The sequence below is a fragment of the Haliaeetus leucocephalus genome, unplaced genomic scaffold (assembly GCF_000737465.1).
Source record: "Haliaeetus leucocephalus isolate CR32 unplaced genomic scaffold, Haliaeetus_leucocephalus-4.0 Scaffold848, whole genome shotgun sequence".
Taxonomy (NCBI): Eukaryota; Metazoa; Chordata; class Aves; order Accipitriformes; family Accipitridae; genus Haliaeetus; species Haliaeetus leucocephalus.
This window is the reverse complement of record NW_010973284.1, coordinates 18,821,983-18,840,946: the sequence shown is the minus strand read 5'-3', so window position 1 is coordinate 18,840,946 and position 18,964 is coordinate 18,821,983. Positions and strand designations below refer to the sequence as shown.

The window sequence follows — 18,964 nt, the reverse complement described above, 5'->3', positions numbered from 1 at the left end:
TGTAGCAGTTACTCAGAAGACACTGATTGAATTTAAAGGGCTGAAATATAACTATACCACAACCAATGTCATCCACTGACAGGTACTCGCCTTTAGAAGATTTGTATCAATATGTAAACATTCAGTAATGCACCTTAGCTTGAGTGAAGGCAGGCAAGAAGGTGGCATTAAAATTAAATACAAGTAGCATACAGTATACAGTGCTCAATGGAATCGGGATCTTCATCCACAGCTGAAATTTGATGCTTCTACAATAAAAAAGTAGTAATTAGAAAATCTCGCCTCTAAAATAATCCAGAGCCACTGCAATATCTTAGTGCTCCTGAGGTGGTTTTAGCACTCAGCCTTGGCCTCAAGCCTAGCAATCCCTAGCAGTTTCTAATTACATGGCAGCCCGCTCTTCTGTATTTATTTAATTTGGCTTGGGTTTTAACCAGATCCACAGCAGTAGAAAAAGTTCTGTCCTTATGGTCCCTCTGAACACACCAAGCAAAACAGATTATGACTGAAGCCCTAGATGAGAGTTTATAACAGAAATATAGAGAAGAATAGAAATGAAAAATGGTGTTACTTGCTGGAAAATCCAGATCCTTTTATATATTTGCAGTGTCAGGTTTGATTGTTTTCCTTGTTGAATAGTGCAACAACTTGGAAATCTGTACAGGGCTTGTACATAGTTCAGAATAAGGGTCAGGCTGAAATATTGAAATTAATGAGGCCATTCTTACCACTAAGAGGGGAGTCACCTTGTCTATCCGCAGATGCATTGAAAACTAATATATGCAATGCACAAAGCTTACAATGCAATGAGATGCTAAAACATCTGAATTATGCTGAATCTGCTGTAATTACCAGTGAAGTTTGTGCATGCTAAGACCCCTTACCCTAGCAGAAGGGAGATACAATGGAAAAGCTTAGTCTAACTTTTTTAGCTAAAGGTTTAATAAATTGAAATTTCCTTTCTTTGCCAGAAAAATTGAAGTAGTGAAGCTTGTCTCATTACATGGAAAAGTCAATGGTAAGGGTTATTTAAGGAATTTTAATTAGATGAGAACTATAGTCACTATTATCTGTCTCTGATCAATTTACAGCTGAAACTTCCTGGAGAAATAAGTAGTATTTCAAACTTAAAAAACAGAGAAACTCTAATAGTTTTTTGCCAAGCTCTAGCAAATATCTGGCACAGGGAAAAAGACCAGAGAGACGGATTAGCTTGTGTGATAGAGGAGAAAATTGGGGAACAGCAAGGCCTATGTCAAGGAAAATTCAGAGGCTGGTATTTCCAAGGAAACAAACTCCACAGTAGAGGAGGCAGTAGGACTGAAACTGCCAGCAGTGAATTTCTCTCCTTGCGAATTGATTTCCCAAATCAGTGTGATCTAATTTCCTGGTGATCTCTGTTAGAAAGCACATTGTTACCTTTAAGTAGTTTTTTAGTCAGTGGCTGATAAGGGTTTGAACCTACACTGATGTGATTAAATAACTGATCCTAACATTTTTGAATGAATAACTAGAGAGAAAATATGTCAGAGGATCAGATTCAGAGTTCTTTGAAGCAAATGGAAATCATGTTGCAATTCAGGTATATTTATATTCCAGACATAAAATATCCATACAAGTCCAGTTGTTCTACACTGAAGTCTCCTGTGGTTTATGAATACATATAGAATGTTTTTACATATAAAATGTATTGACATACATATGTCAATAATACAGGTAGCAATTTTCTGTAGCACTTCAGGGCTACAGAACAGACCTAGTTAAAGCAGTTGCTGCTCACTAATAATGAGTACCACCCCCCCCCCCAAACATTAAAGAACCTAATCCACATAGATTCTTCTGTAATAATGGCTTTGGAAAATAAATTTAAAAATGCTAGATTTGTTGTAAAAAAGTTTACTGTAAAGTGAACAGATTTAATATGTTCTCCAGTCTTGGGAAAAATCGAGTATATCAACAAAAATAACACAGGAACAAAAATTATGAGGCTTTAAGGAGGGATTGAGACTGGAATTTGCTTGTCGACTTCACCTCCCCCTACCCTTTTTTATTTTTTCTTATTTACACTCTTTGGTAATATTTAAAATGTGGCTTAATTACACCTGTAGAGTCTTGATGACCTGCCTCATACTGCAGTACGTGAACTGCAGACAGAGGCTAGCATATGTTATGCTACTGGAGATCTTCAGTTCCTCACATAGCTCATGCTTTCTCTTCTATATTTTACATGTTTTATAAAGTAATTCATTGAAATGTTAATGAAAACTAAATTATAAAATGCTAAACTCTACAAGATGACAATGACACAATTGTCATCTTTTTGCATTGAGCTTCATTGGCCTATTTTTCCAAAGAAAAAGGGAAGAATTGGACAAATAAACCCCCCTAGTTTTTGTACTTCAGAAGTGGTATTGAATAATAAACAGCTGATGCTCTACACCATCTTCAGTGCCTTTTATTAAAGGAGGTTGTGTATTTCACACTATCAGAGCCCATTATCCAACTAATACAAGCATCGCATTCATGCTCACACTAACACAAAAGAACAACACCTTCCTAAGGCTTGCAGCTTTTAAGCAGTTGTGCTTTGAAGCTTCAGGATTTACTTTCTTTACCAATCTTATATTTGATAGGCATGCTCAAGTGTGGGTTTGAGTTCCTCACATGGCATGGTTTTGGTTAGTTGTCTGTACTGCTGGTAGGAGAATGATTCAAGCAAGAATAGCATTTTCTATTGCAAAATTTCATGCAATGCTGAAATAATTTAGCTGTAATCAAAGCCCTTAATAAACACTCTGTAATGAAATGGGCATCTTTCATCTCAGTTGAAGATGTTTGATATTACCTAGGCTTGACATAGACTCTCTGAAGTAAAAATCATCTTTTACCCCCTACTGTGGCCCAAGTGAGTCTATATAGATTCCTTCTACGGTTGTTTCAGGGAAGTCCACTTTGTTGTTATCAGAAACACTGTCTATACTTAAGAAACCCAGCCAAACTGCAATACAAACAAGTTTCATTTTTATCACAGTATTTGGTGTTTGCTGCAAGCATCTGCACCAGGAACACTGAGAGTCTTAGCTCCCAGTTCCTAAATGAGTATAATTTTTAGCCTGATGATTGCACAAAATCCTTCAAAAATGGTTTCTAAAGCAACCAAAATCAAACACAGTAAAAAGAGTTCAGTTTAAAAAAAGACAAACAAAAAACATCCTGGAAAGCAAAGAAAGAACAAGACTTGATGATTTTTTTATGGGCATCACATTTTACTGATTTTGTAATTGCAAATTGGCTAGTATTATAAAGGAACAAACTGGTTGAGTTTAGGGGAATTCAGAGGAACTGGCAGCAGAGATACATTTGCAGCTGGCCTTAGAGAAGTGCCTAACCGAGATGCACAGTCATCGCTGTCAGGGGAGAGAAGAGACCCTTTCAGAAGGTTGATTCAGCTTTTTAGGTGCATGGAATCACCCTCTCAAGGTGAATTTCTCTTCCATTTGCCCAAGAGGAGTAGTATGAGAATAAGGCTCCTGTCTAAGCTGCCTAAAACCAGACAGAATGAATTCCCTTTAGTATATATATAAAGGTGAAGTCTTTGGTTTCATTTTACTTGGACACAGCAATTCCAGCAGTGACAATACTCACCTGTATCAGACCGTTTATATATATTTTTTTCTGTAAAATAGTGGCCAAACTGCTCATGTTCTGACAGGACGTTTCTGTTCTGCTGAAATTATCTCCTCCCTTTGGGTGAATGATTAAACCAGCTTCCTTTTGCCTGCTCTTAATGACTAACTCACCATTTAGAGGAGTCCCAGTGCTATTTGGGAAAGTGTAATTGATTTCACTGACACGGTTGATACACCTTCTCACTGAATGAAGCTAGTTCTAATAAAAGTTGCATGTTCAGGGCTGTAAATTAAAGGCTTCCACCTCCATCAAAATCTTGAATTTTTGGTGTATCTCAGAGTGTAGAGATGGTCCTGTCTGTAAAAGTTCAAATATTTGTACAGCATAACAGAATGATTCAGGCTATTCTTACCCAACAGTAGATGCTGTTTCTTAACATTAATGCCCACAATCAGCATAGTGTGAGTAGATGAAGTGCTACAGGGAATGTTTTAAGGAGTGTGTCTCCTTCTGTTATAGAAGAATAAAAGATTAATTTAAAATCCTAAAGTAATTAGCCTGGATGACACTCTGCAGCCTAAGTGAAACCAAAGGAGCTATTTTCTTTATGCCAACTGAAACTTTGTTCAAAATCTTTAATAAGTCACAGTGGCACCTCAAACTTACCGTAATTGACGGTCCAGCAAAAACCAGACTAAGCAACATCAAGAAGGGAATAGACTCTTGTGTAGGTTCAATGTATGGCATACTCAGACTCTTGTCATAGCAATTAAATCCAGAGTGAACTGGCTTGAAGACATCAGTAAGTTCAAGAAAATAGAGGCTAACCACAGATGATGCCAATATGGGCAACTAGAAGAGAAGAAAGTAACAAATTACTGTTTGGAAGTGGAAGAGCAATGCTTTTGCAAAGACAACATAGTCTGTTAATAAATCTCTGTGACGTTCGCTATTTACATCTCACTGCTCCTTGTCATATCCAATTTACCATCTTTAAATAATTAATTCTCTGGAGACAGGATACTATTCAGTTGATACCAAATAACCCTGTTGTCTACTAAGCTAGTCAAAACACTCAATCCAGTCTTCAGCCCACATAATTTAGCCTTTTCATCTATGAATCATTAGTAGACAAACTTTGATTTATTTTTTTTTTTTAAAGATGTAGCAGGACTGCAGCCTCCCATGTGGGACCTTAGCATTATGTTGTTCATTAGGACCCTTTTTGGTCCTTTAGCAACTCTGTGTCATGTATATGACACTGTTTATATTAAAGCCAGTTTGCATTAAGATTCAAAGTAACAGTTAATGAAAAACGGTAACCAGTGCTGCCCTAGAATCTAAATAGGTGATAATACAGTGTTCTGCCTTTGCACATTCATTTTGTAATTCTATCAAAAAAACAATTAACTTTGGCAAGACTCAGTCTGTTTAGAACCATGACGACTATGGCTTACAATTCTGTTATCCTCTAGCTATTTAGTGATTTTACCCTTCACAATTACTTCCAGTAATTTATTAAGAGCAAAGTTGGCTCCTCTGGGGATAAACTCACCCCAGCTTGCCACCAGCTCCTGAAAGCACAGATTCAACCAGTAAGCCTGTGTGGAAGGAAGTCATTAAGAGAATAGCAAAAGGCATTTTGAAGCCATTGGTTTATAAGTGAACAGAGGGGGCAGCCCTTCCCCCAGGGCAGGCATTGAGGCATTCAGAGGTGACCAGCAGCATATGATTATTCTCTGTATCTTAGTAAATGCTCAGAAATGTTTTGTGTTTGTTATTTCCCAGAGTCCTCACTAAACAAGGCAACATTAGAACAACTGCCTGCTCCTCCACTGACATGCAATGACTCTTTCCCTGTGTCTCTACTGCAATGAAGGTACCTATGGATAATATGATGTGAACTGCTTATCTGCTTCCTTTTCTTTTTTTCTTTTTAAGATGGTTATCACATTAACTTTTCCTCACTGTTAGCTGCAGCTGAAAAGTAAAAGCTTGCAACTACTAAATAGATTCACTTAGACAGATAAAATCATAAAAATTTGATAAGGGTGTATCACATCTCTTGAGAAAAAAACCCTCCTTTACATCAAGCACCTCACATTATGAGAAATAGGGATTGTCCTAACATAATTTGGGGCATACTTAGATTATATTATTTTTGCGATGTTCAGTACACATTTACAAAAATAATTGATTGATTAAAATCAATGTAATTCATCCCATTCTACAATGGAATAAAAAAGTAGAGGTAAAACTGAATAAATATGTATATTGGGAAAATGATGAATAAAACTTGCTATATATGGCAGAGGAGCAATGGTTTCTTGCATTAACTGACCATTTTCAGATTTTTAAACACTGGGCTTTTAAATTGCAGACTTTTTGTGCATAAAATGTGATTCTGGGTGGTTAAAGAAGGAGGGTTCTAGCTAAATTTCACTGAAACACTTTTTAATATGACTTAGTTTTTGTTTGAAAAGAACAGCTTATCTTTGATGTGCTGAAGGACAGAGTTGAAGAAGGTAAGTTGTATCTTCAAAGCGTTCTAAGCAAAATCTGTAGAAGGTGGAGAATGGAAGAATTCTGCCTGTCTTGTTATCTGTGGTGAAGTTGATTGCATTGTAATGTTGCATAGTATAGAGGCTGTGATTGTATAGAAAGGGAGGGAATGTGTATTGGCATCCCTAAGTGCTATGAGCATTACAAAAATAACACCAGGCATCTGTAAGTTTGCTTCAGTAAGTAGTGTGTGTGTACACACATATATAAACCCCAAACATATATGTATATTTGCACTTACATACTATATTACACACATATATTATGTATAGCATATAACATACACAATATGTAATACATATTATGTGAATACATAACTATTATATAATCTGACATATACTATGTATGGAATAATTATATAAAATGTAACTAAATTGAGTCCTGCTTCCTGCCCATCACAGGAAGAAGTCCAGTTCTTTAGCTGGATGCATTAGATAATACTACTTCTCACTTCCTGCTGGATGCAGTCCTTGATTTACTATAGTGCAAGCATGCATAATTCGTCAACATGGGCTAGACTGTTTCTAGTCATTATACAGATGTGCACGGATGAAAGAGGACTTCCCTCAAGTCTTCGTACTCTGGGAATAATTAAGATTGTTGTGGAACTGGGTGCCCTTCTCTCCACACCTGCCTGCACAGGGACTGTGGAGCTGTTTGGGCTAACTGGCCTCCTGACCAGAAGGCTGGCACAGTGCATGCTGCTCGGGTGTGCAGGGAGCTTGCACTGAGTGAGTCTCTGCTGCTTTTGCTGGGACACTGAAATTCTGCGCAGCATTTAACTCTTGAAATATTTGCAATGTCTTTTATTATTAACTGTTTAAAAGTCATACCTAATGACTTAACCAGGGTCCAGGTCCCATGGGGCAAAGCATCTTACAACAGGACACAAACCTATTCCAATGAGCTAAAAGGACAAAACAGGCAAAGTGCCTACTGCCCTTCTTTTCAGAAATTACGCCCTTTTATCTAGATGGCCCCAAAGGTTCATTTCCTAGAATGGAAACACAGAGCAGGCAGACTTATGGAACACTTTGCACGCAGAGTTTCATCTTCATTGTGTATTTTTCCATTTCTCTAATGTCAATAAAAGGAAAGCCTGTCCTTGAACAACAGGCTCTGCATTACCCACAAGTCCACCTCTACTTGGATTATGGTATTCTTAGGCAAGCAACTGTTTTAAGTGGCAATATTGAACTATCAAAAATAGGTGATGTATGAAGTGATATTTTATTGTGAGACACTAAAATAAAAGATGTGGATAACTTTTTTAAACTACTGTATGCAAGCTATAATTCTATTGTTAATTACAAAATCAAGGAATTGTAAGAATTGCATTTTACTGTCTTATGACTTCACTACAGGACTCCCATATTATTTCTGACTGTAATTACTCATTCTGCTAAAAGAAAAGAAATAATTCTAAAGGACTATGAATCTCCAACATAACTGCTTACAATACTAATGAATGGGTTTATAATCAATTTGCTATATACAGTATGTCAGATCCCACAGGACATTTTTCTTCCTATCTTTTTAAAAACACAGATATAAGATGTGTCTTCTAAAAGTCTAATGTTTCTAAAAAAAAAGCAAATGTTTCTAAAATCTTCTGAACAGTATAACTGGCTATTTAATATATGAATATTTATGCAGTGTTCTGCTTAAGGCAGCAGTAGTTCTCTAATTACAGACTTCAGCTCCCAACACCTTGAAAATGTCAAATATAATTAGATGGTGGAATGTGTATTGTTTTAATTACAAAATGGAATAGGAATTTTCCTGTTCCTAATTAGAATAATAAAACTCCCAGCCTCAGTTCACATATCTTGACTAATAAGTCCTTCCACTCTTACTTCCTTGGTTGGCTAATGGCGAAAGAGCCCTGTTTAGCTTGTAGTTTAGACCTGTAAGTGTAGAGTTTGACCCAAGTGGTCAAACTCTGTTTGGCTTAGAGTCTTAAAGTCAGGACCACAATCAGCATAGCTCCTGAAAAGGTTTGATCTGGGGTTTATTTATTCTTCTAAAAAAGATTTTTTTTCTTTTTCCTGTTATTTTCTTAAACTGTAAGTTAAGAGCCTTTATTAAGCTATAGGACTTTGCTATTAATAATAATTAATATTAGTAGTATTTAAAAAGATTTTGCTGTATTGAGCTAGGAATTGGCAAGCCTGAGAAAGACGATCTCTATTCCCAAGAGCTCAACAAGAATGTAAATACCTAGAGATCTTGTAAGGATAAAAATGAAAGGTGACAAGCTCCTGTGTCTTACGTAGTGCAGGACAAACCAAAAGAGCATTCAGTATCACAATAACTTCACTGAACTGATGAGATATGTAACAAATCTTCCTTCTGGCCAAGAGCCACAAGACATATATCACATATTGCAGAGAACTGAAAGAAGACATGGCTGTGAGACTTCAGAGCTGGAAGATAACAGTTCTTCAGGTTGCCTATCACTCTTCTGTAGGACATGCTGTGATTGCTCCTAGGGCTGTTTTGGGGTGCTCCTGGTTTACTTGTGAGGATTAAGATTACCCACACTGCCAGCACAATTTGTTATTGGTCATATAATATAGCCTACACATGGAAGCCATGCTGGTCCTGCCCCAAACCCACAAGTTGGCTACCCCTTAACCACCAGGCCCAAACTTGCTGCGGTACTTCCAGGTAGATGGAAATGCTTCTGTTAAACTTCCCTATGATTAGTTTTCCATGGCTTCAAATGCACAAAAAGAGGAACCTGTAGAGCTGTAGCCCACTAAATACAGTATTGTCATTGCTACTAACAAGCCGCAGATTTTGTACAGAGTTTGCAAGGACTCAGGACTGGGGCTTATCAAACATGCTTTGTCTGTGCTTGTCTTGACCTGCCTGGAGCTTTGTTTTTGTTTGGCTCAATTGCAACAGCAGTTTTTCTAATGATCTTAGAAATTAGGTTCTGCCTAATTTGTTTTACTTTCACCTTTCTTTGTATGGTACAACTCTGCATGATTTTTGTACCTATATCTAGTAGTAACAAGTAGTTATTCTGTATAAAATGAGCTATTTATGACTCTAGTGTAGTGCATCTCAAATCCTTTGTCAGGAGCAGTATGATATTGATGGTGATTCTTCCTCACTCTAGGAACCACATGGGTTCATTTTTATGTTTGCTAATGTGCTTTCACACCTTGCTCTTTCTCTTTTGGTCTGTCTGCACATTACATCCCAATTTACTATATGCGGCATGGTCTACGTATGTTGGATGCTTGTTCTTTGTACTCTTCATTACCCCAAAACCAGTTTTGCCAGCTGCAGTTCTGCAATTCCTTATCTGACCACTGGGTGAGTTGTTTATAGCCTTGAAGTCTCCAGTACCAGCATATGCCCTATCTCTTATCCTACACCTGTAACTCCTCCACATTGGACCCTCTGTAATGCAGGAATACAGGTCTGGTATGACAGCAGAGGTCTTGCAAATGGGGCAGTGGAAGGCCAAGCCTTAGTGGGAAAATCTTATTGGAGTGTATGAAACCCTAAATAGCACAAGCTTGTCCTTTGGATAGCTCAGCATCTCGAGCACTGACTTTTGTCTCCGGCCTTCCACCAGGCATACAACCTGTTGTTATGAAGGAAACACTGAACTGCTTGCTCTTGAGTTAAAATGTAGGACCTTTAACTTTACTATTCCACAGGCTCTCTGCAGAGCTCTAAATCTCTTATTCATGGTGGTCCCTGGAGAATTTCCAAATAATGAACTTCACTAAAACCACATTCTCTCTGCAAGCCTTACAGGCAAGTCAGTAGCAATCAGATATTGATGGTTTCTTAAATGACACTGGAGACAGTGAGGCTCAAACCAAAAGAAAGGCAACAAATAAGCACACACCCCACCCCCCAGATTCTCTCTTACCTTGAAAGAATATGCAACTGGATACATACATAATTCAAAACTCTCTGGGAATCAGTAGCTTCTATAAATTCCCTTTCTCTAAAACTGTACACTGGTAGTTACATATCTAACTCTCATATTTGCCAGCACTAAACTAAGCAAAGAGTCCATATTTATCTTCAGGAAAATAACATCTTAAAATCCATGGGCTTTGTGAGAGTGCAACCATGAAGTGTCACATACTCAAATGTCTGAACCTGTTCTGTAGGTTGCAGTTATGTGACCTCTCTTTGCTTTGCTAAAATGCACTACAGGTGTTATCTCTTATCATGAACTCATATCCAGATCCTGTGGTGGTGTTGTATTGGGCTGTGTTGGTGGCTACTAGCAGACACTCTTTAAATATGGGTTACAAATTGATTAGCCTGGGCTATGTTTCAGTCAGGCTAAGTAGGGGGAAAAATGAAAAGCCTCTCTTGTAATTATAGTTGAATATTGAAGTCACTGCTCAGTGTGCTGGCTGGAATGACTTGAGTGATCTTCCTTGAGACTGGATGCAAATACAAAGGCTGTGGAATTGATTAGTTTTACCTGTCTGTATAAAAGATAGGCAGAAAAGAGAGAATCAGTATATATGTAGCTTTCAGAGGAAGTCAAGACATGATTAGCCAGATGCAGAATAAAGATAGTATGACTAGTCCACCTGTCAAAAAGGGTTAAGGGATGCCTGATACGCTATTTGGATCTTTTATATTTTGTAAATAAATTTTAGACTTGGATGGCCTGGGAATTCTTAGATCCTTAGGTCATTCTGCAACCCTTCCACAGCAAGCAAGGAGCTCCTGAGCGTGGGAGCTGCCTCCTGGCATTTCTCTTGTTTTCTGGGAATCAGGGAATCTTTGTAAGCTATCAAGTAAATAAACAGGATTGCCTCAAAGAGATAGCTAGTGAATGCTATCGCTTTCTCCTTTGATAAAAATACCAGCCAGGTACTTGGGAGAAGGATGCCCTATTTAATAGCTATGTTGTGTTCGCACTGCAAGGCTGTGGCATTGTGGAAGATTCTATTAAAATGTATCATAAATGTCAGTCCTTGTGCCAAATAATTCATGATCTAAATGACAAGGCCCAACAGATGGATGAGACAAAAAAGAGGGCTGTGGTGGGTTGGAGGAGACAAGGTATTCCTATTCGTAGCCAACTAATAAGAGTGATTGCAGCTTTCAACCACCCTGGCTGTTGTCCTGTTGTACTTTGCTGTGAGATTCACAAAAGACAGGAGGAGAGACTGGAAGGAGGACAGGTGTCTTTTATGCTGGCAGGAATGAATACTGAGGTCATGACTATGACTGAATACCTTCCAGAAACAGGTCAGGAAGAAGAAATGGTATCAGCCCAAATTCTGCCATTTTCTCTTGTTTTTGAGAACACATGGCTCCTGCTTAGCTACACCAGTGCTGTACCTTAACCCTTGGTGAGACTGCTGTGCAGGACTGGGATTAAGACCAAGTTCAAGCTCAAATGCATTGTAAACTGGGCTGTCATGAGGACTTTTGAGAGATAGTACTAAGCACAGGATGGCTGTAGAGCAGGGAACTTGCTTGACCTAAAAGTCAGATTTGTAGATTTTTTTAATGTTCTAAACTTAATTCTTAAATGCCTCAGGCTTATAAGAGAAGGCATTCAGGCTTTTCAGAAGTCGTAAGTTTTGCATCTGTATAAAGGCGTTTTGCTTTTCTCTCTGAACACGAGTTTCTGCTGTTTCTTGTCCCTTTTTTGGATGAAGGTTTCATCTGGCCCAAAGCCGTAGGAACTGGTCTTTTCTCTAAAGGATTTTTACCTCACCATTGTCTAAGTTTTGTGGAAACTAATTGCAGAGACATGATATGATGGTCTTCCTTCTCCTAGATTTAACGCTATTGGATTTAATTTCAGCTCACAGTTTAATTTCAAATCCCAGGTGTCATTGAAAGCTATTATCATTACAATTTTGGAAAATTAAGTTATCCTTATTTCCAGCATTGATTTTAGAGTTTAATTTAATTGTTTGGTGACTGCCAATTAGAGTCTAGCTTTAGAAATACAAAGATACCTTTGTGCAGCTCCTCAAACCTCTTGATCTTTTGCCAAATCTTAATAGAAAACCTCTCAGTATGTGTAAGACCAGAAATAGAGCTGATACATCACTGATAAAATTCCTATTTATTTCAGAAATCTCAAAGTCATGCTGAACACATGGTAATCCTAAAAGTGCTTATTTCCTTTTTTTTTTTTTTAATAAATGTATGTGAAGCAGCAGTTACACAGGGAGAGACCAACAGAATAAAAATTGTTTAACAAAAATATTCTCAGGCAGGAATAATCTAAAAATACTTTAAAAATATTTCTTTTTAATTAAGTATATGTACTTAAACAGAAAGCAGATCCTTAGGCAGAAATTTTACAACACAAAAAATAACATTAATGCATTTCTTTTCAGTGTGACTTCAAACATAATTGATCATTCATTAATTATTATTACAATTAATTATGATTATTGATTAATTAAATCAATGATTAGTTATAATCAATGAATAACTACAAACAATGAAATTTAGGATATTGCACATACTGTTGATTATGAAACTTCTTTTATGCTCCTGCTGCAAAGTAAATCAAGAACAGCAACATATCAAAAAAAGGTGGTTGTTTTCGGGTCAGAGTGTTACCAAACTTCAGCTAGAAGTTTCCTCAAAAACCCCATCTCTAGGGAAAAAAGCTGCCAGTCCCTACACAACACTACAATTTATTCTACTCTCTAAAACACACTGGTTTCCATACATACATTAAAAAAAAAAAATTCTGTGGGTGCCAACCCTTCTCCAGCGGCCTACTCCCATGATGTTTTGCCACTTCTGAACTCCCTTCCTACAAACTGGACTTTTAAGGGACAAGATCGTCAGTCAAGATACAATGTTTGTAACAGCTCAGCTCCCGTGTATGTAAGGTTCCACAATAGGCTGTTCTTCATTAATTTTGGCTGCAGAGTAACAGATTTTTAACAATTATAGAAGAAAATCACAGAGAGGGGTATAAATTTTTGGAAGAGGTAATAATTTGACAAATTTAATATCCTTTAATTTCTAACGTAATCAGGCCTCCTTTTACTACTGGGGTATTAGGTCAGGAGGATGGTGCAGGAATGAAAAGGGAACAGGGCCTTCTTTCACTATGAACAACTCAAACTCTACACTTGCCAAGCAAGTAGCCAAACACAGAGGGAGATCTGACATGTGGTATTTGCATTTTTTCTCCCAGGACAGCCTTGGCACAGGCCTGACACCTCCCTTTTTGTTCCCTTTTTCTGTTCATCATCTGCTAAAAGCTGGTGGGATGCAGGCTGTATGGCTCTTCTGTAAAAGCATAGAAGTGATGTGGAGGATGTAACGTTGATGACTTGGCCAATGAACTATATAGCTGCTTTGAATGCATAGCAGCCTCCTCAGGCCTCAGATAGCCCCCCTTAATATTTTGGGGATGCTGGTCTCTAATGCACATGTATCCTCTGTAAGTCAGCCACGTGACAAGGTCAGCTCAATGAGCAGACTGTTAAGTGTTTTTTTCCTTTTTCTCCTCCCCTCACACATGGTTGACTCCTTTGAGAGAAAAAGCAATGTATTTGGAAAGTTACTTCCACAGTACGGGGATAATTTCATCTTCTGCAGTTCAGGTTTTTTGTTGGTTATTCCCCCCCCCCCAAGGCTAATTTAAGCATAACAGAAAACCTATCTAGAGAGAAATGTGACTATACTATGCCTCCAAGACACAGTGGTATAGTTTAACTCTTACACTGAATCCAAACATCCTGTTCTTAGGAAGAAAGATCTGGCCCTATAGCCTACTCTCCCTCTGCTCTTATTCTAATCAGTGCACTCCCTTGGCTTTTTGTGTCTCTTGCAGTCACACCTATACATGACTTGCAGGTGACAAAGTGCATAAATGTGGTGGGTCATGCATGGCTGAATAGCTGAAAAAAATGCCAGATGTGACTGAGAAGTGGCACTGAGCTACCAAGTGATGTGTACAAACATTTGACATTTCAAACCTAGCTCTGTCAGTGTATGTTAGAAACAAAAGGAAATAAAGCATCTGGTGCTGAGACACAGTGAACATTCTCTACATGCGCTTATTTCAATGGAAGCTGATGACCTCCTGCGTTTTGCAGCCTGGAGTCCTACAATGATAACTGATTTTTGTGCTTGCTGCTGGTGAGAATTCCGGCTCCTTTGGGGAACGAGAAAAATAAGTGGTCTTCCAGTCTGAAAGAAGCGTTTTAAAACAATCCTGATGTTATTAACTCCTGGCTGCACTCTGGAAAACCTAGAAAAAAGAAGCTACCTATATCTGTCCGCATGAAAATAACGTAAGGAAAAAAATTTAACTGTACAAGGGACATTGTCTGAAATGTCTCCCATTTTAGTCCCTGGAAGTTAAGCAACCAACAGATGAAGGCTGTGGCACCGGAACACAATTTAGGTGGAGAATAAGTGCATCAAGTTACTCAGATTGACAACACCTTGGCCTTTTGCCTTCCCACATCTGGGGCACCAGATGAAGCAATAGTGCCACAGAAGTCGAAGGCAAAATTCATAGTGACTTCTGTGAAGCCAGGATTTAAACCAGAAGTTTTTAATGTGGAATAGCATGGGTGAAGACAGTCTTTTTCCTCCACCAAGAATAAATGTATCTGTCTGTCCTCCCTCTAAAGTATGACCATTCTGCCAGGAACAGAAACTACATAACCCTGGAAGTTTTCCAGATTCATATTAAAATGCAAGACATCCGTATTTCATCTGTAAGTGAATATACTTATGATATACTCTGAATATGCTGAAAAGAAAGTCAGTTAACAAAAAGCAAAATTTATTCCAGGAATACTCATTTGCAGTATCTCCCAGAGGCATGTAGACTTTTTACCATGAAAATGAATTCCCACCAGACCAGAGGGACTCTGAATTTTCATGGCAAGTTTTGTCTTTCTCAGCTATGCAAATGAAGCTCAGATAACCCAAACAGTCTACAGAACCCTAAAATGCCACAAGCATAATTAGGAATAAAAAAGGCCAAACTGCCTGGCAGTGCTGATCACCACGTGCTTCAGGTAAGCACGATGCACAAGGCAATCTAAAACTATTCAGCTGTCAGGAATGTGTGCTGATCACAGGCTCTGCTAAGCAGAAGCATTACCAGTGTTTTAAAATAACCTCTAAAACATTCTTATGATACAAGTTATTTTATTTTATGAATCATGAAACTTCAAAATATGTAACTGAAAATGTATTAAGATTTATTTCATAATGCTCATTTGTTTGCCTCTGATGGTTTTAGAGAATGACCCATCCACATTTTTCAGAAGCTCCATCTCTTCATTTCATTTCTTTTTCATTTCTATGTCTTCCAAAGCTCTAGCCTGATTCTCCTTTTGCTTTTGCTGTGTAAATGAAGACTAGCTCTAGTGATAACAATGATCTCAAGAGGGGCATATTGGGTTTATGTTTTAACTCTGTTGTTGATAAAATCTGCTAGTTTGAATTATTCTTAAATTAGACTGAAACCAAAATCAGGCCTAGAGTATTTCTTTTGAAGTTAACCATCCATTGGCCTGCATACATTCTATGTAATTGTATTTTATCCAATCCTGAAAGTTGCTGCCACCAAACACTTTTGTTTACAGGAGTTAGTCTCAATCATAACACATTCTTAGGGATCTTAATAGCAGAAAACCCTCAGTGTCAGAACTGTATTTGTTTGCTGCTATTTCTGAAGATAAGGTCCTTCTGAAGCACAGAATCTGTCTTTACTTGTTCTGCATGCCTGAATTATATTTGTTATTACAGGTAATTTTTCCACTCTCTAACTATATATTTCATTTGTATACACGTGAACACATCCCTTTCCTACCGCTTTGGAATTTTGACTTCCTCCTTGACCCAACATCCTTTTTCCCATGTCTTTCCTTTTGTCTAGTGTTTGAGAGAAAAAACAGCACTTTTTTGTAATGTATTTTCTAAACAATCTGCTTTTCTTTTGGCCTAGACATCGTAGGTCTTGATACAAAGTGGATGACAGCAAACCCTAATTTTCTTGTTTGAAGGTGCAAACTTAATGAGCTCTGGTTTTTTAATTGCAATTCAGGGTGGGGAAGGACTGTCTGCTATGAATGGGACATGGAAAATTAGTGAGTGGCAGAAGAAAAAAAAAAGAATTGAAAAATGGAAAAATATGGAAAAAAATAAAAGAACTGACAGCATTCAGAGGAGAGAGGTTGGAAGCCTGTTTCCCATCATCCATTCAACCACTATTCATGAAAGTAAAAGCTTTAAAATTCAGACAGCCTTAATTAAATTGGGTAAGTTTTGGTTTTAAGTAGTTGGATCACATTAGGAGCTTACCTCCTGCTTACAAAGAAAATCCATATTAGATAGTAATGCCAGTCAACCACGCTGGGTGATTCCTCTATCCCTTACACTTGTGAACTTCTCATTGCAATTAAATTATCTTTGATGAAATCTCTCTTTATGAGGTGCAACTCAATCTTTGGTTCTCCTTGAGCCAATCACAATGGAAGAATCTAAGCCATCATGTCCTTTTTCTGATGCTGTTGAAGTGCTGGCATCTGCCTGTGCTACAAAGCTCTAGAAAGGCATTCTCATTAGTCTTATTAGAATTAGTGCACATGCGGGTAAATGCAGGGTGGGTGTACGTTAAGTAACACATGCCAAGTGTTTCTTTCTAAATATCATAAAAACTGTTGTCACCTTTTCACTCAAGTGATATGACTACTCAACTAAAATGTGGGAAATGGTTTCAAATCCTCCTGCAGTGTAATGGGAGAGGGCTGACAACTCACCAAAGAGTTTCCTAATCAATGTTTAAGCTCAGGTGTATTGCATCAGTTTTTTCTCTTGATGTTGCTTTTACTTGTACTGAATACCTACATGTTCATCAGTTCAATAATTAGAACTTGCTCCTGGGGAACAAGGGCTCGCACAGGCTCTGGACTCTGCTCCTGCAACTGAATAACATGTAAGTCCTGGAAGTTCATTAGGACACCATTCTTTTAAGTGAGAACTCCGACTCCCTCTCAGAGCAGGTGGGTGTTGAAGAGATCACCACTTTAGATCTAGCTGTAAATGACTTGCTGAAGGTCTTAGAAGTCCACACCAGAGTGGAGAACTCGCCTGCTTCATGTGGGAACTGTACACAGAGCTCAGTCTAAGTTCTTCATTGCTCACAGAATCCTTTGCCTTATTCCTTGTAACAGCTACAGGGAGCTTCTAGGGGAACTACAAGTATGCAATTAATATTATGTAAGGCAACTCTTTGGAGCAGCAGGCACACGTTTTGTGCTGCTGCTCTGTATTTCATCCCATCTTGCTGCAGGCCAAAGCCAAGCCCACCAAACAGCACAGTTCTGTTGTGTCTTGCAGGATCTCTACATTGTCCCCTGCATTAGAGTTATGCCCAAGCTGAAGTCCAGCAATCTCTTGTCCTGTTTGGATTCCCAAAGCAACAAAGATGGCACAGAGATTGAGGAAGCCCCTACATTTTTTTAGGGGCTTCTCCAAGCTTGACCTCTCCCTTCTATGCAAAGCTAGTGTAAGATACATGGCACAGCAAGTGCCTTCCATCAAAAGGCTTTTCTTGAGCAGGCCTAATTGCATCGATAGGATGTGTTGGATACTTCCATATAACCAGCTTCTGCAAAGCTTTCCTGTTGGTGCAGCTTACTTTGGGTTAGCTCCTGACCATGTCCAGGTGCTTGGGGAGCACAGGGGACAGAGACACTCCACTGTTATCTAAAACTCCTTCTCAACCTGATCCCTTCTACCTCCTAGAGAATCTCCCAAGCCCTTCAAGTGCACCTGAAAGAAAATAATTTTTGTTTTACATTTCAGCCAATGTTTATATTTTAGAGTTTTGTATATTAAGTGTTGTATGTATTTTTTATGTTTTTATTCAGCACACCAGTTATAGTTAACTCACAACCATATTTTACCACTAAGTTGTTCACATTATTTTCACAGTCTCTCTCTGAGGTAAGTTACATGGTGCCTCAAAGTGCCTCAGTCACTTCCCTGTGAGTGGGGTCACCTGAAACACTTTGCTCAATCCATAAAACATTCTTACCTCCTTCTTACTGCTGTGCCATTAAACAAATTAACATCATGCCAATTTCTTTAAGCTTAAACTGTGTCTACTCATATCTTAGAGAAGTACATAAGTGACTGTACTTTCCAGGGGGGCTAAATGCCTCCGAGTGACACACCAAGCAGCTAGTGCCTCTGCACCTCCACCTGCTACCAGCTGAGCAGCCATAGCAGGTTTTGCTCTATAAGATGTGCCGAGAACCCCATTCCATCTTCAAACCAGACATTTTTAGCTCTGTTAGAGGAAGCACGTAATCCAGAGGTTGGTAGAAACTGATGCCACTGATTATCATTTTGAGAACATTTCTGTTTCCCTAAGCATTCCCTTACGGAAGTGATTTTTATTCTACTGAAGCAGCGCGAGCGGCGTTTGCCTAGAAGCCAGCCCTTCCTGAAACATGTCTTCCTCCCGAGAGGTTCCTGTGCACATAGCATGATTTAGTTGAGCAACCCTTTCATTTGCTGAGTAATTCCTAGAAATAATTTGCACTTGAAAAGACTGCAAAAGAAGAGATTCATTTACGCCTGCTCCTTATGGGGGGCTTCTATGCCGATTTCGGTGAGGCGAAGCCTCACGTAGGGATTTTGCATCAGACGGTGCGGAACCAGTGCCGAGGCGAGCTCCCTCGCCGCGGGGAAAGCGGCATTCCCCGCAGAAAGGCTCCGAGGCGCGCCGCTCCCCGCGTCCGCCGGCAGCCCCCCGCGCCCG

At 38.7% G+C, this 18,964-nt stretch overlaps 1 protein-coding gene across 1 annotated transcript in view; it reads right to left on the bottom strand.

Annotated features, from left to right (window-relative positions):
- Positions 1 to 18,964, bottom strand: part of LOC104841243 (lipid phosphate phosphatase-related protein type 4) — a 49,643-nt gene that overhangs the window by 14,223 nt on the left and 16,456 nt on the right. The window contains 1 exon segment of the mRNA XM_010582764.1: positions 4,297 to 4,508. Within this exon segment, the coding sequence (XP_010581066.1) occupies positions 4,297 to 4,508 (212 nt within the window).